At 41.5% G+C, this 27,066-nt stretch overlaps 1 protein-coding gene across 1 annotated transcript in view; it reads left to right on the forward strand.

Moving 5' to 3' along the window:
• Positions 1-457: 457 nt before the first annotated feature.
• The window catches only part of atg2a (autophagy related 2A), a 28,548-nt gene continuing 1,939 nt past the window's right edge, over positions 458-27,066 (forward strand). Inside the window, exons 1-41 of the mRNA XM_004545583.3 lie at positions 458-998; positions 1,380-1,542; positions 1,986-2,135; positions 5,845-5,947; positions 8,085-8,229; positions 8,710-8,916; positions 9,012-9,111; positions 9,630-9,794; positions 10,203-10,339; positions 10,684-10,762; positions 11,496-11,748; positions 12,063-12,204; positions 12,590-12,688; positions 13,614-13,769; positions 14,143-14,416; positions 14,828-14,900; positions 15,345-15,519; positions 15,620-15,762; positions 16,418-16,539; positions 16,726-16,883; positions 17,191-17,323; positions 17,420-17,604; positions 17,687-17,767; positions 19,703-19,809; positions 19,909-20,001; positions 20,118-20,188; positions 21,012-21,088; positions 22,845-23,015; positions 23,116-23,242; positions 23,544-23,758; positions 23,864-24,093; positions 24,295-24,430; positions 24,553-24,780; positions 24,982-25,083; positions 25,344-25,428; positions 25,633-25,795; positions 26,023-26,092; positions 26,182-26,264; positions 26,371-26,492; positions 26,589-26,743; positions 26,861-27,019. Of these exons, the coding sequence (XP_004545640.2) occupies positions 828-998; positions 1,380-1,542; positions 1,986-2,135; positions 5,845-5,947; positions 8,085-8,229; positions 8,710-8,916; positions 9,012-9,111; positions 9,630-9,794; positions 10,203-10,339; positions 10,684-10,762; positions 11,496-11,748; positions 12,063-12,204; positions 12,590-12,688; positions 13,614-13,769; positions 14,143-14,416; positions 14,828-14,900; positions 15,345-15,519; positions 15,620-15,762; positions 16,418-16,539; positions 16,726-16,883; positions 17,191-17,323; positions 17,420-17,604; positions 17,687-17,767; positions 19,703-19,809; positions 19,909-20,001; positions 20,118-20,188; positions 21,012-21,088; positions 22,845-23,015; positions 23,116-23,242; positions 23,544-23,758; positions 23,864-24,093; positions 24,295-24,430; positions 24,553-24,780; positions 24,982-25,083; positions 25,344-25,428; positions 25,633-25,795; positions 26,023-26,092; positions 26,182-26,264; positions 26,371-26,492; positions 26,589-26,743; positions 26,861-27,019 (5,808 nt within the window). The 5' untranslated portion in view covers positions 458-827. The remainder of the gene's footprint in view (positions 999-1,379; positions 1,543-1,985; positions 2,136-5,844; positions 5,948-8,084; positions 8,230-8,709; positions 8,917-9,011; positions 9,112-9,629; positions 9,795-10,202; positions 10,340-10,683; positions 10,763-11,495; positions 11,749-12,062; positions 12,205-12,589; positions 12,689-13,613; positions 13,770-14,142; positions 14,417-14,827; positions 14,901-15,344; positions 15,520-15,619; positions 15,763-16,417; positions 16,540-16,725; positions 16,884-17,190; positions 17,324-17,419; positions 17,605-17,686; positions 17,768-19,702; positions 19,810-19,908; positions 20,002-20,117; positions 20,189-21,011; positions 21,089-22,844; positions 23,016-23,115; positions 23,243-23,543; positions 23,759-23,863; positions 24,094-24,294; positions 24,431-24,552; positions 24,781-24,981; positions 25,084-25,343; positions 25,429-25,632; positions 25,796-26,022; positions 26,093-26,181; positions 26,265-26,370; positions 26,493-26,588; positions 26,744-26,860; positions 27,020-27,066) is intronic.

Consider the following 27,066-nt stretch of genomic DNA (forward strand, 5'->3'; position numbering starts at 1 on the left):
TTATATTAAATATAGTTAAGATAAAACCACAAAGTTTTATAAAAAAATAAGTTTGGAGTTACAGAACTCTTGTTAGATACAACCAGTTTAATTAACCAAAACAAATTTTAAGGTTAAAGAACAAGTGAAAACGATCAGCAAGAAAAATAAATGGAGACAATCGGGGAGAACGCACAAATGATCTTTTTTTCAATTTTATTATTTTTTACATACAAAGGTACACACTGAAGCGGAATTTAAAAAATATCACATTTTATAAAAGGATAAGATTTGTGATTTCTGATCGTCCATATCGCCTTGCCTTCCATACAGTTATACGTAAATGTTCAAAACTCTGGAAGAAAAATATAAAATCAGTGTTTTACAATAAAAACGCTGACCTTCTAAAAATGGCGCCTGGATAGATACGTTCCTTTTCCGGTTTTTGTCTACGTCAGTGTGACGAGTTACGCACGGACGTTCCATCAGTTGGCGAATGATAACAATAAACAACCCCGAAACAAGGGATACGCGAAGAGGACTTATCGCTGCGATTCGACACAAAGCGGGCGAAAATATGAGTTGAGACGGATACCGTCAGCTGGAGTAAAGTCTCGAAAAGTATCGTGGGAGCTTCTTGGGTCCTGACACAAAGGATTTTGTAGTTTTTGTGTAGGGAGAACTAGAGTTACGGTATACCCCTTCCTTAGCCCCTTGTAGCTAGCTGTGGCTCATTCCTTGTTTTTGCACACTTTGTTTTAGTCTGTTATGCAGTTTCCAGGGGACTGTACTCGCACTCGTTCTCCTCCACCACCTCTTCGCTCCCTCTCCCCGCTCTCTCTGGCCCTATGTCTCGCTGGTTTTTCCCCTGGTCGGGCTCAATCAAGAAGCGGGCCTGTCGGTACCTTTTACAGCACTACCTCGGTCACTTTTTGCAGGAGCGATTGAGCCTCGATCAGCTGGGCTTGGACTTGTACAACGGCAGCGGTGTCATCAAGGATATCAACCTCGATGTTTGGGTGAGTTTTTAACCGTGAGGAGAAGGTGATCTTGGCACGCGAGCAGCAGCCATCAAGTGTTTTTGTCGGACTCGTGCTCCCTCGACTATTTCGCAACTGCGCTTGAATTCAACAACAATCTCCAGCGTCGGGCTCCCAGCCTAGGTCACATTTCTTCGAGGAAATCCACTCTCAGGAAACGCACCACTAGCTCACGAGTTTAGGTTTACCTCTGTCTGCATTCAGCATAAATATATATGCCCATGGTACACTAACTATGCACTTCCTCAGCTTTATATGACACCCAGAGTGATGAGGCAAATGTGAAACCGCATATTTCAATTTTTTCTTTTACTTTTACTTCTTAGCAGCTGCTTACTAACTGCCTCCTCTTTACAACAGGCGGTCAATGAGCTTTTGGAGTCCCTGGGGGCCCCTCTGGAGATAGTAGATGGCTTTGTGAGCAGCATAACGGTGACCATCCCTTGGCAGGCTCTCTTGACTGATCACTGCACCTTAGAGGTTTCTGGTCTTCAGATAACATGCCGACCCAAGTACCGGACCAGTAAGTTCGCTTAAAGTATATGTTCTTTTCATTGAGACACCGAACACGCCTCAGCCAGCAACTCATGTTCTTATCATTTCTTAACGTGCAAACCCAGTTTGACAAAATCAGTATAATTATTAAGATTGCATCATTTATCTTCAAGGACACTGCAGAAGATGTAAACAGGATAAGAAAACATTCATTTGGTACTATTTATGTGAACAAGGACTGCAATAATTCTGCCATATACTTTCATATGTTTGAGTCTGACAGATATTAAACTAATGATGCTAATTTGTGAATCCTTTCAGGTCCACATCTAGCTCAGGCTAAATCTTGTCTCATATGTGTAACTTAGACATCATCTCACTAAAAAAAAAGAAATTAAAAGAATGGTAAATAGCCAATGCTGAAATAGCTAAAGTACAGAAATCACTCAGTGCTCCCTCTTTTGCCATCAGGTGGGGGCTGGGACTCGCAAGGTTGGTCGTCCAGCATGACCTCCAGCATGCAGCTGGCTCAGGAGTGCCTAAAGGACCCCCCTGAGGCTTCAGAGGAGCCCCCTGCTCCACTGGAGGGGCTTGAGATGTTTGCACAGACTATTGAGACGGGTGAGTGAAAGCAGTTTGTCTGCATGCAGATTGTCACTTGTCTAAATGTGATAGTTGGCGTGCAGACAAAAGAACTTCCACAGCAACGGAGGAAAAGTCAAGCGTTCTCAAGAACTCCCACAAACCATCACAGTTATGATCACTTTGGAGTACAGTACTTTCCATCCATTCCCCAGGAAACCTCTTCCCCCAAGAAACCAAAGTGATAAAAATGTACAAATAAAAATATAAAGTCATAAAATTAGATTTACTTTATTGACCTAATTTATCTGCTCTTTTTTGCTTTGAGTGTTTCATGTGTTACATGTATTTAAAGTCACTGTGTGTGTGAGGGGAGCATCAAACAAAACCGAGTGCAGTAAGGTGGGGATTAGTCTTTGTTGCAGACACAGACAGGTGCAGACACCACTGACCAGTGCTTATTCCTGTAATAGTCCTCTGAAGGGCGCATGCGTAGTTGGGTCGAGTCCATAAAAAAGGCAGGCATGCAGATTTTTTGCATGAAGCGTCTCGCTCATTGTCTGTTGATACACTTAACGCAACCCAGACACAAGTTGACCCTAGCACACTTGCAGATGAAGAAACAGTGACACATATCACCCGAGGCCAGACGGGGAGAAATTAAGGTAGGTTGACTGCAACTTACAATAAGCTGTACTTCATGTGTACCAGATACTGTGTGTATCAGATGGTTCAGTGACCAACATAAACACACAGAGGGATGAACTTTAACGCTCACTTTGTTTCAAAACACATAACACTTATTGATACTCTCATATTTTATTTTGCATGGAAAAGAACCATAAAACTAGCCAAAGTTCTTGTTGTTGTTTTGTATTGTTTTCTGTAAGAAAGAGGGAAATCATCATTGCTGGCCTCATGGTGGTGTTGACATGTCTCAGCTTTGACATTTCAACGAATTATAGTTTAAACTATGTATTTTTAACCATTTATGATCTATCTCCCCGATTATCCCTCCACCTCATTCCAAATAGAAAGCCATCTCTGTGACAGCCTTCTTCTGTATATTATCATTACTCAGTTACTCCTGGCTGTTACCCATCATCCCACGGTTCATTTCCTACTTTGGGGGTTGAAAGGGGCTTTTGTTCATCTTTACCAAACCTCCTGATGTTACCTAAATCAGAGGCTCCTCAGCGATGTAGATGTTTCTTTGGAAAAAGAAAAGAAAAAGAAAACAGGATTCTGGAGGTTTACATAAATATAATATAGGGCATGCTACAGGTCAACAGTTTCACTGCACACTTGTTCTATCTATTCTGGGCGGCCCATCCCTGCTAAGTGACGTCCTCTGGCTTCCTGCAGACTGGACTCAGGAGATTATATTATTGTGAGAGATGGGGAATCTGTTCATTTGCATCCAGCATGCTTATAGGTTTGTGTAACTAATGAGAAAAAAAAAATATTGGGTAAATTTGAAATGGAACAGATTTAAAAACCTGTGATCTGCTCACAGTTGGCCACCTTAATTTACAATTTCTCCACATTGGTGCGGTTCTTTTTTATGTTTATTTAGTTGTTTGTTCATGTAGTTACCCTTTACTCCATTACTGATAAGTATTCTTTTGGCCTATAGTACTGTCCAAAAGGCCAGTGAGCCACGCCTCATTTTTTATTCTGTGAGGAAAGTGAGATGCTAGTTGCTACTATTTATTGAAACACGTCCAAACATATGTGAAAATAAAGTATATAAGGAAAATACATTAATAATTAGTTTGAAAGTTAATATTAGGTTTGAACACCTTCTTCATCACACCCTGAACTCTCTCAGGCAAGCTTTCTGATAATTTCTTTAAGTAATTTTCAGGAATAGTTGTCTAGGGTTCTTAAAGGACATTCAAAGTGATTCTTTGGCTGGCTTTTTGCTCTGTTCTCTCTTAAGACGACCCCACACTGCTTCAATAATGTTGAGGTCGATGCTCTAGGGCAGGGGTCTCGAACTCCAGGCCTCAAGGATACCGTCAGCTATCTAAAACCTGTCCTGCAGGTTTTAGATAGCACCCTGGGTCAACACACCTGAATCAAATTATTAGTTCATTTCCAGGCCTCTGGAGAACTTCAAGACATGTTGAGGAGGTCATTTAGCCATTTAAATCAGCTGTGTTGGATCAAGGACACATCTAAAACCTGCAGGATACCGGCCCTCGAGGCCTGGAGTTCAAGACCCTTGCTCATTGATTATATTTGATGGGGGGGGTTCTATCCAGGTATGCCGTTACTACATGGTCAGTATGTTTGGCATCACTGTCATGATGAAAAATCAAGCTATTGCCAATCAGATGCGTTCCAGATAGTATTGCATGGTGAATGAAAATCTCACAGTACTTTTCTGAATTCAAAATTTCATCAATTCTGAAAAGATCTCCAACACCACCAGCTCAAATGCACCCCAAACCATGACTCTCAACTGTGATGGCGATAAACCACGGGTGGGGAACTCCAGGCCTCAAGGGCTGGTGTCCTACAGGTTTTAGATGCGTCCTTGATCCAACACGGCTGATTTAAATGGCTAAATTACCTCTTCAACATGTCTTGAAGTTCTCCAGAGGCCTGGTAATGAACTAATCATTTGATTCAGGGGTGTTGACCTAGGCCCTTGAGGCATGGAGTTCCCCACCCCTGCTGTAAACATTTAAATTAGTACCGCTCTCCTGATCTCTTCCGGATATACTGACAGTGAATTGAAAATTACTCTGTAAGACTCGTTACTGATTCTAGTGACAGTCAAGTTCTTGTGTTGTTCAAAATTATGTGCTTTTGAAGCAGGCTGCTAGTAACAAGCATTTAGAAGGCCTGGAGAACTATTGCTCAAGACCACTTTAATAATTAGAGGAAATTCTGGCTCCTTGGAAGCATAGACATTAAAGGTGGCTCAAGACCATTACTCTGTTTTTTAATTTATTTTTTTATAATTGAACAACACTTCATACATATACATATAGTGTTACACAGTACAAGTGAGTTGTTTGACATTTATAATGTGCTATCAAACAGCATTAATGTTTGGTCATGGATTTTTTTTTTTTTTTTTAATTTCACAGTAACTTTACAGTGCCCCCATTATACTTCTACTTCTTTTTCATAATCTACTTTACTGTTACAATGGTGACTGCTCATATTAAATATGATTGATGTTTCAGATAAGGAGGCTGTTGTTTGCACAGGTAATTCTTTCTCTGTTTGATCAGTTTCAGGCAGTACTTTCTGTTCCTTACTTGGCTCTTGGCTTTGATGCCAATGAGAGGTCATATCCTTAATATTGTCATCTTGGGCACACAGCTCTGTAATTCCACCAAGCTGCTCTTCAAATCTTTTGCTTCCAAAACTTTTAATTTCCTTACAGGAAAACATGTCAGTTCAACTTTGTTACACTTCACATTTTTCCATGGTTGTTCATGCCCCATCTGAATTGGCTTTATTCCCCACCACTGGGGCCTCCACCATAGTTTGATATCCACTGTTTTAAAGGGAGGTGAATTAGAGCCTCTTGTTTACAACGGTTAGCTCTGACTTTGACAAATCAGAATTTACCTTCATTCAGCTTTGATTAAGCAGATGTGCTTCAGGGAGACAGTAGAGACACTGTTAATGTACATATTAGATCCCACCATTCAGAGCAAAGCAGAACTCATGTAAGAGATTGGTGCTAATGAATCTTTGCATATCTGTTTTGTCGTCTGTTTTTCAGTCCTTCGTCGCATTAAAGTCACCTTTCTAGACACTATCGTCCGCATCGAGCACCAGCCCTTGGACCTGGAAACAGGTGTTGCCTTAGAAGTGCACATTAAAAGGTGAGTTCCTGCTTCCTTTTTCCTAACGGAATATGAGCTGCAAACAGGAAAAACTAGACCTGGTTTTCACTGAAGGTTATTTTACATACTTACAGTTACAGCCTCATTGATACTACAGTTAGAGTAGTAACAACATTTCCAGTAGTAATGGAAACACTTTCAAACACATAAATGTATAACTTGTGCTTCAGTAGTTCATCTGACAGTAACTTTACTTGCCTTTTAGAGTCACATTGTCTTCATTCAGTGTATTAAAGGGAGCAATATGTGTTTGTGTGTTTATTTTTCTACATTTACGTTCACTAGAAATTCCTGAAATTTGCAAATGAAATAATAGTAGGCTTACTTGGAATTGATGCTTAAGTGGAAAATTAAGCCGTAGCTATGCTGTAGCTGCAAACCCCTCTGAAACCCTACGTTGTAACCTGGCGTGCACTTTGATGTGTGTCGGTACAACACAGCCGGTGTGATTGGTCTGTTCAGTACTGTTGATACCTCCTGTGCACTTCTGGCGACTTTTTCCCTAGATTTGCATTTATCAGTGACAGAATAATAATCATAGCACCAGTTTAAGGACTCAAAAATGTCAGCAATTTCACAGAAGGTGATAGCTGAAACGGTCAGAATGGATGTGGAGGAATGAACAAGAAAAACTTGACGGACAAAACTGACCACAACAAAGAGCGTATGCCCAGGCACATGAAAGACTGGGACACAACCACAAGGTTATTAACACATAGTGCACCAGCACAAGGATAAGTGGTGGCAACAGCGTCGGCCGCTTCCAGAGTTACGTCGTAGGTTCTACAAAGATTCCCCACAGAAGTCAGAAATCAGGCCCTATGATCGTAATCCGCAGCTTCAAGAAAGCTCCAAATGTGTTCACCAATAGTGTCATATTTTAACCTTCTATCTAACTGTAACATTACCAGTATTCGGCTGAACAGTGGCTACAGATAACTGCAGCCTGTGCTTGAGGTGTTGTCAATAATAGAGTGTCTGTGACCGTGACATTCATTGATGACTATGGACACTAATGAGTCACTGATGCTGCGTATGAAACACCAGAATTATATATAGAGAGAGCTGTTCCTAATAGTTTGATGTATTCGTGCTGCATTGTTGACATAACATTGGAACCATTTCCAACTGCAGTAGTCAAGCATGGTTAAATAAAATGCACTAAACCTAGTTTAAAGCATAAAATACTCTTTCTGTTTTATTATTACAAATGACCCCCAATTTTTTATTTTCAGATAGATCTTATAACTTTAAAAAATCCTTAATCCAAGCCTAAGAAGACAGGAGAGGATGTAAGTTGTCATAATCAAGAAAGTGTTTTTAGCTCTCAGGCTACTTTTAGGCTGGCTGGACTTTAAATGGGATAAATCACAGTACTTTTTAAATTTCCAAAAGTTGAATCTGTTCATCTGGACGTAGCGTTTTTGTGGGAGAAACGTTTCGTCACTCATCCAAGTGACTTCTTCAGTCTCGACAACGCTACGTCCAGATGAATAGATTCAACTTTTGGAGATTTACTTTCCTGGATGATTGAGAATGCATCAGGATACTTTTTAAATTATTTAAACTATAGTTGCTAATATTGTTTTGACAATCGCAAGTTATTATCTGAAAAGGAAGGTAAAGATTACTTTAAATAGACTTGGATTACAGTATGCTCATTTTTTTTAAACCTCAATGCCCTGCACACGTCTTTCTGTGTCCCTCATATGTCATGACGTTATTGGCATTTTGCTGTGAGACTGATGACTCTCTGTTGTCCTGGCATATTGACAAAGCTGCACAGGTTGAGTTTTGCTGATCTGTGATCAGAGGCCACAAGGGCAGAACTGATTCAGGTCAAGTGAGGCATGTTACACATGCAGTGTTTGTTAAACAGGCGCTTCTGCTTCAGCTGTCCTGGTGCTGAAGGCACTGATCGTGTAAGTGTGTATTTCTGGTCAGAATATTACGTTGGTTATCAGCATATCATTAATTACACGACTGGTGTTTTGTCACATTGAAACCAGTTTGCAGGTGTAATGTCTTCCTCTGTTTCCACCGTTATTTTCTTCTCACTTAAATTTGCTGTTAGCAATAAATGGTGTACATTTCTGATTTTGCCATGTTGTTCCAGGCTGGAGTATTTCGACGAGGCAGTGCGCGATCCAGCCAGCCAGACTGCCGTGCCTGTCGACATCCACCAGCCACCCGCCTTCCTGCACAAGATCCTCCAGCTGAGCGCTGTTCAGCTGTTCTATGATAGCAATGGCATAGTACAGGTGATGGAGACCACGCTGCCTCAGATTTCTGTATCTTTTCTATTTTATTTTCTTTATTTCTTTTACCTTTAGATTTTTTTTTTTGCAACATTTTTAGTTTTCATTTGGAATACAAGTAATCAGACTAACAAATGTGGACAGCTTTGGGGACACGTTGCAGATATGACACAGACATGATCTGCTGATGTTTAAACTGAGACTATAAGATCAGTTCAGACAATCTGACTGGAGAAAGTCTGCAGCTTTTTAAAAATGTCTGACTTCACAGCTTTACAAACAGGATGATTTGTCTTTTCTTATGTGAAGTGTTGTCAGAAAATAATGTATTAAAGTACAACTTCCATAATAATGGTATGTGATACCTAGGGAGGACAAAGTGGTGTGGATCTGCTTTTTCTTTAGAACTGAATTATAATTTACAAGTGGCATTGTGTGAAGAAGAAAATGTTCCTGACTTTCATCTCTGTCTTCATTTGACAGGGTACTCCTGAGGAGGAACACACAGATTCAGCCATGGCTAGTGAGGGAGAGGAAGGTGAAGGCGACGATGATAAGGAGGAGGAGGAAGAGGAGAAGGCCAAGCCACAAGTTGCCCCTCTATCTCAGCCGCTCCTTATAGGAAGCTCCTCCGGTTTCATTGAGACCACCGTCAAGATCAAACAAAACGACATGCTGCCCGGACCAAAGGTGCACGAAGCTCTCTCATGCACACCAAGAAATGCAAAAACACAACTACTGTCTCAGGCTGACTTCTCTCTCTTTTCTTTCTCTCCGATTCTTAGCTGGAGTTGGATGGGAAAGTGGGCTGTGTCCACATGCTGCTGTCTCCTGATCAAATAACCCATCTGACAGACCTGCTGGCAGCCCTCTGTATAGACACTGGTACAGAAAAACGGGCAGTGTGATATAAACTAATTCATGGCCAGTTTTATGATTATGCCATGACCTAAAATAGTCTGTACCTTTATAAGTTAAAGAATGCCATTTTTGTCAGCTGACTCTAGGTGAAAGCAGAAGACTGGTTGAAGCATAGTTAGGTAATTGGGGGTATAGTAACATAAATAAATGATTTTAAAATTAAAGTTTTCTCTGTTTCCCCTTTATGGTCATGTAGGTTAAAAAGTATTGCCCTCGCTCATAATATTGCACCTGAAATGTATGATCCTCTGAACCATAAAGTAGTACGGGCTCACAAATTCAAGCAGTACATTGTACAGCCCCATAATGTGATAACGTCTCTGTCCTTAAACACCTACACTAGTCTGGCTTCTCCTGCTGCAGCCTGGAGCTAAACAATAATGTCACAGATATTTTTAAACGCCTCCTAAATGTGAGGTTATACACATGGTCTGTTTTCTTTTGAACCATTTTAATCAGATATTCGCTCCTCTATTACCCAGAGCCAGAGACCAAGTGCGGCAGAGTGCACAGTCGTCCGTTAGACTCGGATGACATGCGAATGATTGAGGAAGACCTCGGTAAGCAGCTCGGCTCCAGTCCCAGAGACGATGAGTGGGAAACTGAGCCTGACCTCGAGTCGTTTGTCACCGGCATGGAGAATGGAGGTACACGGATCAGTACAAGACCTCTTATACTGTGTCTGCTTCAAATGCATCCTAACATCAGGAGGACTGTTAAGAATCTGCATATTTAATTAAAAAGAAAAAGCCAAGTAAATTGTGAAGCATGAGTTGATTTATTTTGGGATAGTAAATGGTGTTTGTTCCCAATATCTTAGCTCGCAATTAATACACAGTTTCCTTTGATAGTGTCATTTAAAAAAGATACAGGACACCAGTCTGGTGTTTGATTGTGTGAGCCACAGAGAGTAGTCTGGTATTTTAATTTTATGTCCTATTCCTGAAGGTGTGTAAAACTGCTGCTCCTTTTCTTACAGGAACATGACGTGAAGAAGTGTTTGTTTACATTTCAGTAATTAATCACTCGGTGTGTCTGTATGTGTCTTCCTGCAGAAATGTTTTACTCTATGGGTCCTGCTGGGATGACGAGCAGTGTGACATCTGTCCGCTCCGGCAGTGAGCTGTCAGACAGCGACATGGAGTCTTCCACACACAGTCTAGCCAGCTTCGCACAGCCGCTGTCTGCACAGGTACACAGTGTGTGCGTGTGCGTGCGCGCGCATATTTAAATTTCTAACAGATGCCTGATTGTTCTAAGGTCCAAAAACTGTCAGAATAAATTTCTGGTTGATCTGTATTTGTATTGTGTGCTCATGCCATGAAAAGTATAAAAATATCTAGTATGATTTTTTTATTTTATTTTATTTTTTAAACAATTATTTCATTTATTTTATTTTGGGCGTTTCACAGTTGTTAACAAATGCAAAAATGTGTTTTAGCACCAATTGCAAGCACAAAGTTATGTATGTTGAAGAATAGCATGCATTAAACAGGAATTTGTAAATCTTGTTCTCACTTTGACTTTTCCTGCCAGGGCGTCATGAATTGTCCCAGGAGATATCCTGTTGCTGGCTGTCTATCTAGTCTACCCCAGGCCAGCGGCCGCAGTAGAGGTAATGTGGAGTGCTAAGTAATGGGTTTATGTTGGGAAGAGGGACGGGTGGGATATGTGTAAAATGATTTTGGTGAAAGTACACAGTTGTACATTGTCCGGCCAGAGGACTGAACAGTTTGGTTGAAGCTCACGCTCTACCTGAATACTTCAGAAAAAATGTGCTGCTATTAATTCAGGAAGCTCGAATCTTTTCAGCTTCACAAAAGCCACAAAGTTATTGATTTTTCAGTATTTTCAAGTCTTACTCTTCATTTTGCCTTTGCTATAAAAGGAGCTGAAGTGGTGAAGTAAAAATAACTAAGTCAGGGAGCATCTAATTGGTCTACCTGCAGACATACACCCTGAATTGGGTTTACAAGTTTGCATGTAGGCTGTGTTTAATGGGCAGTCTTGCAACTTTAGATGACCACAAAAAGCTTGCATGTCTGATATATATATGTACACATTAAAAAAGTTAGATTTTTAAGAAAGTTGCTGGACTTTTCTGGGAGAAACAGCAAAAGAGAAGGGTGCCAGAAGATGGTGTTAAAATAAGGGAGTCCTGGCATTTGTGCCTATAGAAGAATCAGGAGGTCTAATATAACAAGTGTCATGATTACACTTAGTAATAGAAGCAGTGCCTTAACACTATGACAACTAAATGTAAAGCAAATTAAATTTACTTATATCCTTATATTAAGCAAGAAAGCCTGGCCATGCTTTGTCTCTATGCTGAACTCTCATCTTTGCAGGACGATCACACAGTGGCCAGGCAGAGCAGCTGAAGCCTGACGCGTTGCTGCGACTGACCCTTGGCGGACTCACTCTAACCCTTCTGCAGGAGGATCCACAACCCTCCAGTGCTGACGGAGCCTCGTCATTGGCTCAGGTGTCTAAGGTGTTTTTCAAGGAGCTGACCGCCTTCAAGGACAGCATGTTCAGTGAAAGAGACTTCCATCAACTGAGAGGCGGATTCGCCAAAGCCTGCCCACGCTCAAATCTCAGGTTAAAAAATGCACACATCGTCTTTATTGTGGTTTTGTATGGAAGGACAACGAAAAATACACTTTCATAACCAGGTGCTTGTGATTGATCATTAGATGGTAGTTATATATTTCTTAAGTACTACAAACATTAATGAAGTTAGTCTGTAGGTATTGAGGAGGATGCAGATGTTTTGGGAGGGTTTTTTTTCTCCTTCTTTCCGACTTTTTGTTGGTCCTGCTTCCGTCCTCTCTCTCAAATTGCATTCACACACAGTTGGTCAAGTTTTCCCACTGAGACCAAGAGTTTGTTTCTCTTTATCGTTCTCACTGCAGATTAACAGGAGCAGCGGTGCAGGTCGCCTGTGAGATGCGGAGTGGGAGACGCCAAAACAGGGCTGTGACCTCTGACCTTTCCTTCAGCAGACTGGAGATGTTAGAGTGCCTCTGGGAGGACGGAAAGCCGGAGTACTGTGAGGTAGATCATCTCTCTGTCAGTCTGTCGAGCTTTTAAACAAAAACAGGCAGTGTTCACACTTGTGTCCGTGCTAAGAATTTAATTTTGTGAAGCATTCACATTAAAGTCAGTGTTTGCACAGTCCAGAGTAAGTTATTTCATAAGAGCATCCAAATACTTAACAAACATCAATATTTAAGGTTTTGAGAAATGGCTGTTCAGACTAAAGTTATTGTAAAATAAAGGAAAAGTGACTTAAATTAGAGTTGAAAATGTCAGATAAGAACTTCACATTTAAGATGACCTTTCCCTATTGTCTGGAAGTGGTACGTTTGTTGCTTCTTTACCACCCCAAGGGAAAAACTACAAATCCAGTCTTAACTCTCCTGTGGGTTTCTCTTTTCAGCTGCTTCAGTTCCAGAAAGCTGGTCTGTTCACAGTTGGAGCTGCAGCCAGACCGTGTGCCCAGTTACACTACAGCCTCACTGAAAAACGCCTGCGTAAGGTAAGCGTTTCTAAACACACGGCCCAGTCTTTTTAGCCATCGAGTAGTCCGCTGACTTAGCCTCTCAAATTGCAAATTATTCTGGGTTCACATTGGAGCCAGGATACCCTGATGGTGGTTATTCAGTTCAAGACTTCCTGTTCTGTTCACCCATCATCGTTTACAAAATATACATTTTAAAAGCAGTGTATCAGGTAAAGTAAAAGTTAAAAGTATATCTTCTGATAATAAAGTGCAATTCACCTTTTAATTACCAAACCACAGTGTGCTCAGAAATATTTTCAGAAATGGTTTAATGGTTCCGTAATGAGTTTTACTGTAAACAAATATAAATTATATTTATGGTTAGAGATTGGCACCAAAATGATTTCTATGTATTTTTCCCAATGCCAGCTGAGGTTAAAACAGTATAGGTTTGACTCAGAGTCATAGCCGAAATTAGTGTTTGCAATGGAGATCATACACGGGACAAGAAGCAGTTGCATGAAAATGTGAACTCCAGGAAGGACATTTTGATAGCTTAAAAAGAAAAGCATTAAGTATGCGTTTCTTACAGTTTTATTAAGAAAGATTTTCCCTCTTTTTTTTTTTTTCCATGTCATATTAAATAAAATTAGATATTTGTGACAAAACAAAACTTTACCCTTTAACTTTTTATGTCTTAAAATATTCAAAAGTTCAAGTAATTTTTTTAATATTTAATAGCTGTATCCTGAAAAATCTGTACTGTAACAATTCCAGTATTTATATATGCAGATTTTTGTGAAGCTCTTCAGAAGGATTGACCGCTAAAAGCCTTACAGTTTACTTTAGCTATTCAAACATAAACATGCGTAATCAACCAAACATTATGTCAAAAACTGATGTGAGAATAGCAACAATTTCTTTTTTCTTTAACCTGTTGTGTGTTCATGTGTTTCTGCAGGGAAAGCAGCAGGTGTTGCGGCGGAGCAGCGTTGTGCGAGTGGAGCTGGCTGAGCTTAGTGCCGAACTGGATTTGGACATCCTCAGCCGCCTGGAGAGCCTCAGCAAAGCCTTCAGCTACTGTCCCAATCAGACGCCTGGACCAGGACTCGTACAGGTCAGTGGAAAAGATTTATTCTGTGAAAAAAATAAATGAGGTCACCCAGAGAGTACGAACTGTGTATCGTGTCTTAGGTCCAGACCATACAGAGAGACCTGCTGTTAAAAAAATCCCTCATGGTTACTGGATCTGAGGGGATACTTAATCTTGACATCATTAAAGGCTATAGAGTTTATAATTATAGTAATATGTTGGTAATACAAGCCACTGAGGCTCAGCCTCCAAAAGACTGTGAGCAGAAAAGCATTCAGATAAAACATAACATTGGCAGCTTTGTTCAGAGTCATAACTTTTTACTTTCTGAAGCTCTATGGTTGAAATGCTTCCTAAAATCCATGTTCACATGTTTTTCCTCCTACTGTCCTCTTAGACTCACAGCACCGAGCTCAGCTCCTCCTTCACCCTCCTGTCGCCTCACGCCGTCCTCAGACTTCGTTTCCCCATACCTGATCTGCAGCCCCTCCCAAAGCGTCGGCCTCCAACTCAGAGGGCGGTGCGGCAGGAAACCTTGGTGTTGGAGATGACAGAGTTTGAGCTGAAGCACCAGGAGGCCCCAGACCTGCAAAGTGAGCAGACTACACCGGGACAGCCGTGGGCCCCCTGCCTCACCCAGCTGCTGGAGGCCTCCTTCACCGACCTGCACGGTGGGAACACACACAAGTAGTTGTTACCTCTCAGTGAAGATTCATGACAGGAGGAACCAAAGCTAGATGACTAGATTACTGACCACTGTTTAGCAAAGACAGTCCGATGTACTTTTAGTGTTAAATTTAGTTATTAGGGACTTCTGGAAACAATAAACTGTAACTTTAATTTTAAATTAGCGCTATATTTAAAAAAAAGAGACCCGTGTCTTTCTGTACATAAAGTTATGTTATATACAAGTGTCTTTTATAATGAATGCAGACATTTTCATATCTGGCGTTTTATATTGATGTACCCATCCAAGTTGTGTTTTTACCGGCTTGGTTTCTAAGATTATAGTTTAGTTAATAATTCCTTTAGTCTGATATTTAGAACTCAGTTTAATTTCCCAATGTCTTGTGTCTCACCAGGGTCATATGAGGGCTGGGAGGGAGGCTCTTTCCCTTGTATCAGAGTGAGGAAGAACCGGGACACTCTGCCCAGGTTAGTCCTTCTGATCATCAGTGGATCAGTGATTCATAAAAGGAGTCACAGACTCCATCTTATGATGCTCAAGAAGACCATCAGAAGTACACAATAAATGTGTTTTCAGCTATGGGAAGATTATAAAATATAATAAAAATGTCAAGATCTTTAATAAACTGAATTAGCATTTCCTCCTTTTGAGGCTGTGACCAAATTGTCTTCTCTTCAAATATTCACCAGCCCTTTTTTTCAGATACAGAAGCCAAAAGACAATATGTGTAATTCACGAAATTTGAGATGCTGAACTACATGTTTTAATTTTAACTTCACTGTTCAGGAGTCTGGTTCTTTCAGTACCATGAGGAGTAGCAACACTCGTGAGACAACTGAAGGCAAAGCTGATTTTCTTCATTATTCTTTCTCATCACTCATAGTCAGCTTTCCTCACGTCTTTGTGAACAGGATATCAGTGCGTGTGCGTGGAGGTGAGGCTCAGGGCCCAGCAGCTGGTCTGAGTGGCATGAACCCGGGCCTCATCAGGGATCTTGGCGCCGCCTTCTTTGAAAGTCACTGTGAATTCAACGACAAAACGAGCTCTCCTTTTTCCTCCAACCGCACCATGTTTGAGACTGAGGAGGTGTGCTGACACACACAAAAACATGACACATCCCAGTTTATAAACCATCTCAGCCATCCATGTTCCTCCTCGCCTCACCTCTCCTCCCTGTGTGTTTTAGATGGTGATTCCAGCCGACCCAGAGGAGATGCGTCAGTTTCAGGAGCAGTGTGTCGCTCAGTGTCAGTGTGCTGTGGACATCAGCATGCCACTAGCTTATATCCTGCTCCCCAGCAAACAGGCCTTCCAGAGCATCTATAACAGGTATGTAAAAAGTATCACAAGACCACTGCTTGCCCTCCCAGTTTAGAATAATCCAGGTGTCCTTAAAAAATATGGACTCTACTTTTTTTAAACTCTTAAGTTTAATATTCAAAATACAAACGACTCTTATAAAGTCTTACAGATGCACTCTACCTGTCTTGACACACAAAAGATTCTGCTGGCTTTAGGTGTTAATAGTGTCCAGTGCTGGATACATTTAAAAGTAACTTAATACATAACATATTACTGCTGATAAAGATTATGTTGCATCATTACTTATAGATGAACGTAACTCATTAAAGTTTTGCATCACCAGAGATAAACTTGCTCCTACAGTTTGCTCATGAGCGCTGGTTATATGTGCAGAGGGAGTCCAGCCCGAGTGTACTGACTTTAGCTGATTGTGTAGCGAGTTCATACTGCTAGTATTTCTTCCACCACATAACCCAGAACGAGCTCCTTCATTTCCCTCTGAGCGTCTCGGAGCTGTACTGTTAACGCAATTCTCCGTCTTTGAGGTGCTCGTGTCAAACGGACTTTGCTTGTTATATTAATACCTCTTCCAGCTTTGTTCCTATTTTCATCCTTATTTTGGTCTTAAATCCTGCCTCAGAACTAAAAGTAATTTCCCCTCACCCGTCCCTCTGTCCACAAGGATCAATAATGATCTGTTGATGTGGGAGCCTCCCCCGCCTCCTCCCCCCTCAGCCCACAGCCCCGACCACAGTCGCCATCACCAGGACGAGTTCCAGCTCTGCAAGTCGGCCTTTAGACTGGGTAAGTTTGGCTCATTTGATGGAAAACTTGAACATATTGTAGATTTATTAGACATAATAACCTCTCAGGTCATCTTATATTAAGTATTTTATTATGTTTGGAGAATTTTTCCTTCACTGATGACTAAAATTAAACAGACAAAATGTTTTTTCTTTCGTCTTCTCTCATGCTCTCTCTCTGCTGTAGACTCTGACTCAGAAGAGGACGAGTGTCAGTACTACTTGGCCAGTGAATCATCTGGAAAGTCGCATCCGATGGCTCCTCGTCCCAACCACAATCTGAGCCTTCTCTCCCTCACTGTGATTATCGGGAAGGGTCGCCTCCAAGCCAGGACAGACAAGAAGGTGGCCAGAAGACAGTGAATTTTGTGGATTTTAACTGCATCAGATACTAATTATTAAAACCTTCCAAGATTGTTTCTCTTAAACTACAATGTGTTGGAACTTCTTATTTTTAGCCTTTCAAGTCAGGAGATGAAGATTTAATGACTATAAAGTAGTTGTAATCAGATATCCAACCACATGTTAATGAATGTATTTATCGAAATCTATTCATAGTTACTATTATCATGAAGATGCGTAAAATGCTTTTCCATTGTTAACTGTGTATCCGTCATGTATTGTTCTGCTGACACTGATGTTATTGATTCAGGAGGACCAGAGTCACGGAGAGCTCGTGCTTGATCTGGAAGGGGGGAAGATATTCAGTGTAGCGCAGCACCAAAATGACCCCAATCTCAGTTTCCTGTGTCTGGAGAGCAGACGAGTGGAGCTCTACCATCGAGGTGCGCATTGTGTTATTTAAAGACATTTAGTTTCAGCATGGTGTGTGTTATGCACTAAGTATGCAGTTAACTTTTTCATATGCCACACAAACACAGCTGTCTTGAAGGACACCCCCATCCCGCAGCGGTTGGAAATGCCCAGCTTCATGCCCCCAAAGCACCTGGACCTCACCATCTACCCCACAGAGGTGGGAGTGAGCAGTGTGAGCGGCAGGGAGGGAGAGGTGCAGATGTTATCCACAGCCATCAAAATCACACTGGACCCTCAGAGAAATGTCAAGGCATGTCCTCATATACCTGATAGTGATGATGATGATTGTTATTGTTGTTGTTTTGGTTTTTTATTTCTTGTTCTCTTCACAGGAGTTCCTCGTTGCCCTTCGCCTTCAAGGTGCCACCATGCGACATTACATGACGCAGACTAACCACAGTTGGCACGAGCAGGTAAGAAGCTGAATGAGTCGCGCTAAAGAGGCACAGCGGTGCAATGGTTTGTCTCCTAACAGCAAAAAGGTCCTCAGTCTGAATCCACCAGCTAGCTGATATGGAAGCCACTGAAAACAAAATAGCATTTTGCTGAATTTGAAATCTAGAGAGCTAGCTCACTGGTTAAGCAGGCGACCATATCCCATATCCATGCAGCAGCCTTTGCTGCGGCTCTTTATGTGTTGTTACCCCTCCCAGTCTCTTTCCTGTCTATCTTTTTCTGTCTAAATCAAACTAAAATGTTTAAAAAAAAACTTCTGAGGAAGTCAGAATTTTGACTTGCGGATGGCAAAAAATATATATTTTTCTGTGGGGGGAAACAAGCTTCTGTAGGCTTTTTGTGTGGAGTTTCCATGCTCTCTGCATGCCTTAATAAGTTCTCTCCAGGTCGTGCGGCTTCCTTTTGCAGTCCAAAGACATGCATGTGAGGCTAATTGGTGATTCTAAAATGGCAACAGGTGTGAAAATGAGCATGAATTTGTCTTCTTGTTCTCTGGGTTAGCCCTGCCATGGACTGGCGACCTGACCAGGGTCTACCTGCATCTCACCCCTTTGACAGCAGGACAGGCTCCAGCACTGCTGCAACCCTGAATCCTGAATTGGACATTTCGTTAAGAAAATGAATGGATGTTTTTGCTATTCAATTTTGAAGTATTTGGATTAGAAATTTCAGCTGTCATAGAGAAAAAATGTCAGATTTGCTGTTTTGCAATTCAGGAAATATCTTTTTCTTCCTACACTGCTGGTTTTTGGCATTCTACATTCTACAAAAAGAAATCTGTACAGATTTCTTTTTTCTTTTTTTTTGAACTGGTTAAAAAGGACTGAATAGAAACTAGACTAACACATTATTATTGTATTTATTTTTTTAGTGAGACATTTTTCCAAGTACTTGGAGTAAACACCTTCTCTCCTGCCCTCCCCTCTGGGACACTATCATAAAGAAATGACTGCTTTCAGTTCTAAAAACATTCCCTGCTCAGACTGCAAGTTTTTCTTTCTTGAGTAGAAATAATGCCAGCTAAATGTCAGTTTAGACTCTGCTATAGTCCCAGAGCTCCTTCCATCGTGAAAGAGTTTTATTCTTCTATCACTCTCCCTCTTTGCTTTTACTGGCTCTTACAACAACAGGACGCTTCTTTTGCTGTGTTGAGTTTCCACAGTTACTCTGGTTCTCCCAGCATCCAGCATTTCTCTAATCTGTGTGAAAATGGCTGAAAATAGCTACCAGGAAAACACAGGCTCTGTCTTACTCTAGTTTTGGAAGCACAATTAAGCCCTCATTTTCTTCATTTTCTGCACCATCAGTCTAAACACTGATGCTGTTATTATTTTATAGCCACTATCTTGTGCAGTTAACATATAATTCACGATTATACATTAAGAAAAAACGTTTAAATTGCTGCATCAGGGAGGTTGCAGGCGATTTAGAAAGTGCTGTAATCACTGATGTAGATGTGGTTTAGAGGAGATGTGTGGGGGAAAGAAAAAAAAAACTTGGACTTCACAGATTGATTATACAGGTCAGATTAATTGCACTGCAAATGTTTCTGTACAGGAAATGAATAAAAAATCCAGACAGCTGAAAACGGCTGCGAGTGTGCTGGCAGCTGCTATTAGTCTATTACCGGCTCTGCCAAAAACAACTTTTTGCTCCCACAAATAATAAATAAGTATATGTTGTTACACCGTAGACAGGAAAAAAATATGATTTAAGATGGAAAATTACATAACTATAATGAGCTTTATCCTGCAGAATGTGTAAATGTGGTAATTAAACCGGTAGTTAAACCATTTGGACTGAAGAGAAAAATAAAAAGCACACTCTACACAAAGAAGTCAAATAAAGTGGATAAAGTCTAAATTTACTTCATGACCTGCAAACTGTTCCAGCTGGTTGACTTCCTGGATGTCATCGACGATCCTATTCTGGGATACACCGCGCCGGCCGTCATCACTGTCCTCCACACGCACCTCGCTACCTGTGCTGTTGACTATAGGTATACACCCAAAAGAGAGGTTTTGTAAAATAATGTGGGCATGGATTTTGTTTTTGTTTTTTCTCGTTTTACACCCTTGTTTCATATCTTGTTTCTCAGACCCCTGTATCTGCCCCTGCGAGTGTTATTCACAGCGGAGTCCTTCTCTCTGTCCAGTAATATCATTGTTGACACTGCCACCTTCCACCTCAGGTACTCGACATAAAGATTGTCCATTAAAACGATAATCAAAAACGTCGCTGTCAGTTTTTGTCACAGTGTATGAATCGTTGGGAGACCTTTGTTCATTTTTGTTATGTTGCGGTCAGATTCATCCTGGATGATTCTGCTCTCTACCTCTCTGACAAATGTGAGACTGAAACAGTGGACTTGAGGAGAGGTAAGGTACTTCAGATGCCTTTTGGAGCTGTGTAAAAACAGGGGTTTGGTTTGGGTTTCCTTTTTGGATTTTATCTGTTAGAGTTATTCAGGACTGTGTGCTGAGGAACTCCAGTGAAGCTTAGATGAGAAGTAGCATTTTCTTTTCTTATCTTGCATGCATTAAACTAATCAGTGTCTTGCGATATCAGAAACTAACAGGGGACCGAATCATTGGCCATGCTGTTCAGAATGACAGATGACTGAACAGTGAAAATGGTTATCCCAAGTTTGGCGGTCTAGTATTTTTAACATGAGGCCTGTGAGACTGATATTAGAGCTGTTTAAGAGTAATTTACCACCCTCTGAATGGTTTAAAGTGGTGGATCACAAAAGAGTATGTGTGAGCTCTGTATGATGTTAAAGGGAGGTAGTACCCTCAGCCAATCAGAAGAAAGTAATCTTGAAGGGTGGAAAAGGGGGTTAAAATGGTTTGTTTCTTTATTGAAGCTCAGTTTAACATAAAGATTAAGATTTTGAACTGTTAATTATGCTCCAGTAGGGTCCAAGAATAGAAAATAAAAATATGACTGGAACTGGGCCTAAAAGGTCATCTTTATGCTGAAAAGAACAGGTACATCCACTATAATATTGGGAAGCTGAATGGCAAATAGAAAGGTTACTTAATATGTACTTTTTCCAAAAACAGGCATTCTGAAAACTGGTTTGCCAGTTTAAGGGCCTGTCCCGCAGTTATTGTTAGTAAAATAAACAAAAAAATGTGTTGAAATGACTACAAAATAAGCAGTTTCCTAATAAAACCACCGCGTGTTTGTGTCACACAGACTACGTGTGTGTCCTGGACATTGACCTGCTGGAGCTCGCCATCACCACATGGAAAGGCAGTGATACGGGAAAGCTGGTGAGTGCCCACCGTGTGTTTACTTACCTTTGTCTCCTTCACCCTCAGCAGCCGTGAACCACAGCAAGAAAAAAAAAGAGAAAAAGATTACTGCTGCCAGCAAAATATGTGAGCATAAATAAAACATCACAATTTAGCGCAATTATCTTCACAAACCACTAACAAGCACAGGCTACATGTTTATAAATATTTTGTTTGTTATAATGAAGTTTAAATACGATAAAAAGCTCCAGGTAGCAATTTAGGACTATAATCCATTTCAGCTGGGCAGGAAACCAAAACCAGCCACAGTAAACAGGGCCTCCCTCCTCACCGATGCAATTGTCCTATAACCAGGTCAGTGAGGACATATTCAGGGTATAATATGAAAAATGTCTGTTTAAAATCAATTAAAAAATGCTCTAAATGTCTATTCTCAGTCTTTATTTGGGTGTATTTGCTCTGTTTGCCCTTTTTTAATTATTGTTTTCCTTTTTATTAAGGTTTTAAAGTTTTTATGGGCTGTAATTAGACAAAAAAATGTTTAGATCCCCAGGCAATACAGACAAACAAACGAAAGAAAGAACAAGAAAAAAAAAGATGGATAAGAGTCATTACAAGTAAGTTAAATATTCAGATAAACAAGGCATCAACAAAGCATAACAATGCAGCTATAAAAAACAAACAACCTCATCAGCAGCGGCTGTGGCTCAGGAGGGTAGACCGGGTCGTCTACCAATCAGAAGGTTGGTAGCTTGATCTTCAGTTTTCTTTAGTCTCCATGAAGCATCCAGGAGTGTGTGTGAATGATCGGTTTACAAAAGCGTGTGTGTGTGTGTGTGTGTGTGTGTGTGTGTGTGTGTGTGTGTGTGTGTGTGTGTGTGAATGAGGCTGGTAGTAAGGAAGTGCATTGAGTGCTTAGTTAGAATAGAAAAGTTATATATACAAGTACCTGTCCATGTTCTTGATTATGCCAAGCTCAGGTTTTCTGTGCTGGAGAAATTGCATGCAGTATACATTTTTAAATAGATTTTTGACTAGAAGTTTTTAAGTTTGTAGAATATTTAAAGGCACAATGAAATTATATTGGGGAAGAAAACTCCCTTCAGTCTTAATTGAGAATTATTGACTCACTGAAGAACATATCGAACGGCAGAAAAAAAACCTAAATCCCTCTGATGTAAATAATAGAATTAGTAGATACATTTATAGGAAAACACCCAGAAAGTAAAATGAAGGATGGGGATATGGATGATGTATTTGAGAAAATGTGAAGTAGAAAATATGTCATGAAAAGGAATCTCTTTTATTTTCTTTCTTGTATTAATTTACTATAAATTTAAAATGAGATACACAAAAAAAGTAGATATGTACAACATTAATATCTGGTAATAAATTAGAAATAAACTATTTCTAATGCATACAAATATATGCATTTCTTATACCCCACCTATCCTTTTCCCCTTTATAGTATTTCTATAAACATGACTTTTAAAAGTTGTGATTTTTTTTCTCTTTTATGTATAGATTGAGGTTTCACAATGAAAAATTAAGTTAATACGTAAATAAAAAAATTATACATTTTAAGGATTAAAAGATGTTAGAGGTTAAGAGGATTTGATTTAATGAAGTTTCTGAATAAACTCTGCCCACAATAAAACTCTTTATTTCTGTACCATTACACATTTTGTTAACATTTTTGACAAAAGTTCTCTCATCTCTCTTATGATCTTCCCTCTTGTGTTCCCACTGCCATTGTCCTCTCTTTATTCTGCAGTCCCAGCCGCTCTTTGAGCTCCGTTGTTCCAACAATGTGGTCCATCTGCACACCTGTGCAGATTCCTGTGCTGCCCTCGTCAATCTGCTGCAGTACCTGGTCTCTCAGGGCGACCTGCACCCGCCGCCACGGCACACCTCGCCCACTGAAATCGCTGGACAGAAATTACCAGTAAGGCTGGTGAAATGTGGAGTGTATGATGTTTACTTTAAAGATGTGATAAATTGGTCCAACATACCAATGTTGTTGTGTTGTTATGTTGTGTTATTAGCTGTCAGAAAGTCCAGCGTCTATGCTGCCCTGTCCTCCCGCTGAAACCGCCGAGATCAACCAGTACGACCTGGCTGACGCCTTAATCGACACGGAGAAGAGCCACAGAGAAGAAAGTTTAGAACCAGGTACTGCAGAGTTGCTCTGTTTATAACCCCTGGGATCATCCTGACATGCTATAGTTAGGTAAAATTATCCTGTTCCCATGTGTGTAGACATGCTTCACTTTACACACAGGAGATAACTTAAAAACTTAATTCAGTTCCTTTTTTTTTTTTTTTTTTTAAATGATATTGTTTGAGTGTCTGAAAACCCCAAAAATTCTTTAGTGGGAACAGTGGCATTCTTTGTATAACAGGAGGTATTATGGTCTGTATAGAGTACCAGTTTGCTAAATATTTACATCTGATTCTGTCTGCTTTCATCCAGGTTCACCTTCAATGCCGAGAAGCTCCCCCGTCTCCGTCTACCTGTTCCCCGATGAAGCCTCAAAGCACGGCCCCTCTGTCCTTCAGGGGGAGCTTGACGGGCTGGTTGCCACAGCGACAGAGGCGCAGGCAGATATGATGTCAGAGGAAGGCTCCGAGGGCTCCACCGACAATGACGACTTCTGTATCCTGGAGGCTCCCGGCATGGGCATCCCTGTGAGGGTCCCCTCTTAGCTTTCACTTCCCTGTCACCTCTCATTCATGAACCCATTTCAGACTCTGCGCTCACTCACAAAATGTCTACATGTGTGTTTATTACAGCCCCGGGATGGGGAGCCCACGGTAACAGTGCTGTGCGAGGGGCCCATTAGAGTGAAGGACAGCCATTTTTCCCGGCCACGTGGCAGCTCAGACCTGCTCCGAGCCCCGAGTCGCTTCCCAGTGCCTCAGAGTAGGGTAGTTTTACGGGAGATCTCTGTGGTCTGGCACCTTTACGGGGGAAAGGACTTTGGAGGCAGGCCTATGTCTCTGCATGCTCAGAACGTCAACAGGTAACAATGCACATGAATTCTTTCATGCACAGACACCCATGGTTATCATATAATTAATTATATAAATATTAAATAACTGAAACATTAGTATGGTGATTGGTCCAGTCCATACAAGGTTTTTGAAACTTTTGTGTACATAGTTTGTCAGATTTATAGTTTTTGTTTTTGTTCTCCTGTGTGTGTGGGTGCACCTCTCTGCAGAGGTCGTTCAGTGCCCGCTGGTGTCCGTGGGTCACCTTCTCGCTCCGCCCCCTCCTCTCGACCGCAGAACTCTTGGCGCTCGGCTGGAGGCGTCGGCCGTCAGCACAGCCTGCTGATGGAGATACAGCTCACCAAGGTACACTAATGCACTGATATCACTGGTTTGAAAATGTACGTTTTTTTTTAAATACATATTGGCATACAGACATATATCACTGTACCTCTGTCTCAACATGTGTCTCCTGTTTTGTCCTCCAGGTGTCGTTCCAGCATGAGTCCTACCCGGTGGCAGTAGCGGGGCAGGATGGGGAGGGGTCAGCAGCACCTGTGGTCGGGGTCGGTCCCGGTGGTGAGCAGCCGCTCTCCAGGCAGGTGTTCATCGTCCAGGAGCTGGAAGTTCGAGACCGACTGGCCTCCTCACAAATCAACAAATTCCTCTACCTCTACACTAGTGAGAGCATGCCCCGCCGAGCCCACTCCAACATGGTGAGACAGAGAGACGGAGGGTCTTTGATTAGAAACTGAGTTTTCTGTCGTGCACAGCATCTGACTTGGAGTCAAACCATCCTGATGTTGTAAATCTTTACTTACTTTGTGCACTTTCTATTTAGCTTAGCTTTAATGCAGTTAGGGACACGATGAACAGACTTTGAATGATAGTACTCATGTGGTGTGTCATTTTTGTAGTTGACTGTGAAGGCCCTGCAGGTGTGTCCTGAGTCTGGCCTCGGGGGGCCAGAGTGCTGTCTCCGGGTCAGCCTGCTGCCGCTGAGACTCAACATCGACCAGGTAACTTTTGGGACTGAATACTGAGAGCTGCTCTTGAACCTCGTCCATGAGGTGGTGGCACAAACAAAACAACTCTTACTGCAGAAATTATTTTGAGTACAGGTGTATTAAATCTGTTTGATCATCATAAATGAGCCGTTTCACACTCCACAGATGTTTCTTTGTAGCTCAAAATTCATTCAGTACCATTCATTCTGCTGTTTGTACTGCTCCCATAAAGTCTTCACGTCTTTTCTTATTTTTTTCTGTTTGTTGTGTAGGACGCACTGTTTTTCCTGAAAGACTTTTTTAGTAATCTAGCTTCCTCTGTTAATCCTTACCTGCCTGTGGATCCTGCAGCTGAAGGTGAGCTCTGCCAGGTCTTCTTTCTATCATTCATTTCTTTGATGTCAGATCTGCCGAGCTGATTTTTATGGAGTTGTAGCCTTTTTCTTGTTCATCGTTGTGGCACGATGAATTTTAATTAGCTACAGAGTACATTTAAATGATGACTGAGGTGAATTTTTAGCATGCTAGATTTGTGACCTGTTGTAATTTCTCTGTTTTCAGTGAAGGCAGATTTCTCCCAGAAGGGGTCTGAGGATCTAGAGATGGCTGCTGCTGCAGGTAGTCTTGGACCCGACCTCACAGCTTCTGTGGAAACTACCTACAGTGAGCAGAGTTCCTCTTCTGCCGGCTCCAGCGCCTCCTCTGACCAGCCAATCTACTTCCGGTATGTAGTGACTGAAAAGAGAGTGAGAAATCTAGAGAAACAGAATAAAAAAGAAAGAGCAGAGAATACTGTAAAGACGATGTAAGTTACTAGCTAGGAAACTCCTATGTTACAGATTCCAAAAAAGAAAAATCACCTCTAACAAATTAGCTTAAATAGAGTAACTCAAAGACTAAAAGTTTCAATGATTGATAAAGTTTCCCGCTTCTTGTCTCCACCCTTTTCAGGGAGTTTCGTTTCACATCTGAAGTGCCTATTTGGCTCGACTATCATGGCAAGCATGTCGTCATTGAACAAGTGAGTGGTCATTCAGAGATCCTGTCTACTAATTCAAACAAAAAGCTGAAGGGTTTAAATGATGCGTTTTCACACTTGTTGTTCCTCAGGGGACGTTTGCAGGGATTCTGATCGGTCTGGCCCAATTAAACTGCTCCGAGCTGAAACTGAAGAGGCTCTGCTGCAGACACGGGTAAAAACAAACGAACCAACAAGCAAACATTTCAGTTATTTTTCAGTAATTTGCCCTAAATTTGCTGTTAGTAGTTTGACTTTCTGAGACTTTCTGCATGTTCCAGTCTCCTCGGGGTCGACAAAGTGATTCAGTACGCCGTCACGGAGTGGCTGACGGACATCAGGAAGAATCAGCTGCCCGGCATCCTGGGAGGTGTCGGACCCATGCACTCAGTCGTCCAGCTGTGTAAGTTGCTTTTGTTTTCTGCAAACATTTTTACAGCTGCTTTCCATTATTGCTTGGATTGTGGTTCATACTTCCTCTCTCCTTCATCCTGTCCAGTCCACGGAGTGAGGGATTTGTTCTGGCTGCCTATAGAGCAGTACAGGAAGGATGGACGCATCATTCGAGGTCTCCAGAGGGGGGCAGCGTCCTTTGGTACCTCCACAGCATCTGCTGCTCTGGAGCTTAGCAACAGGCTGGTGCAGGCTATCCAGGTACTCTGAGTGCAGATCATGACTCTTAGTTACAAAGACGTTAAAAGCCTGAAGGTAAAGCACACACATTCCTAATATGCCAATAACTCTTCTGGTGTCTGTGTACCTCTGTGACAGGCTACAGCAGAGACCGTGTACGACATCTTGTCTCCAACACCTCCTCTGAATCGCTACGCCATCACCGAGGGCCGGGCCATCTCTAGTCGACCTCGAAGAGTCGCCCAGCCTGCAGACCTTAGGGAAGGAGTGGCCAAGGCCTACGACACCGTCAGAGAGGTACGTGCCCAAATAGACGCTCTTAAAATGTAGAAAGAGTTCGTGGG

Source organism: Maylandia zebra, linkage group LG2 (genome assembly GCF_041146795.1).
Source record: "Maylandia zebra isolate NMK-2024a linkage group LG2, Mzebra_GT3a, whole genome shotgun sequence".
Taxonomy (NCBI): Eukaryota; Metazoa; Chordata; class Actinopteri; order Cichliformes; family Cichlidae; genus Maylandia; species Maylandia zebra.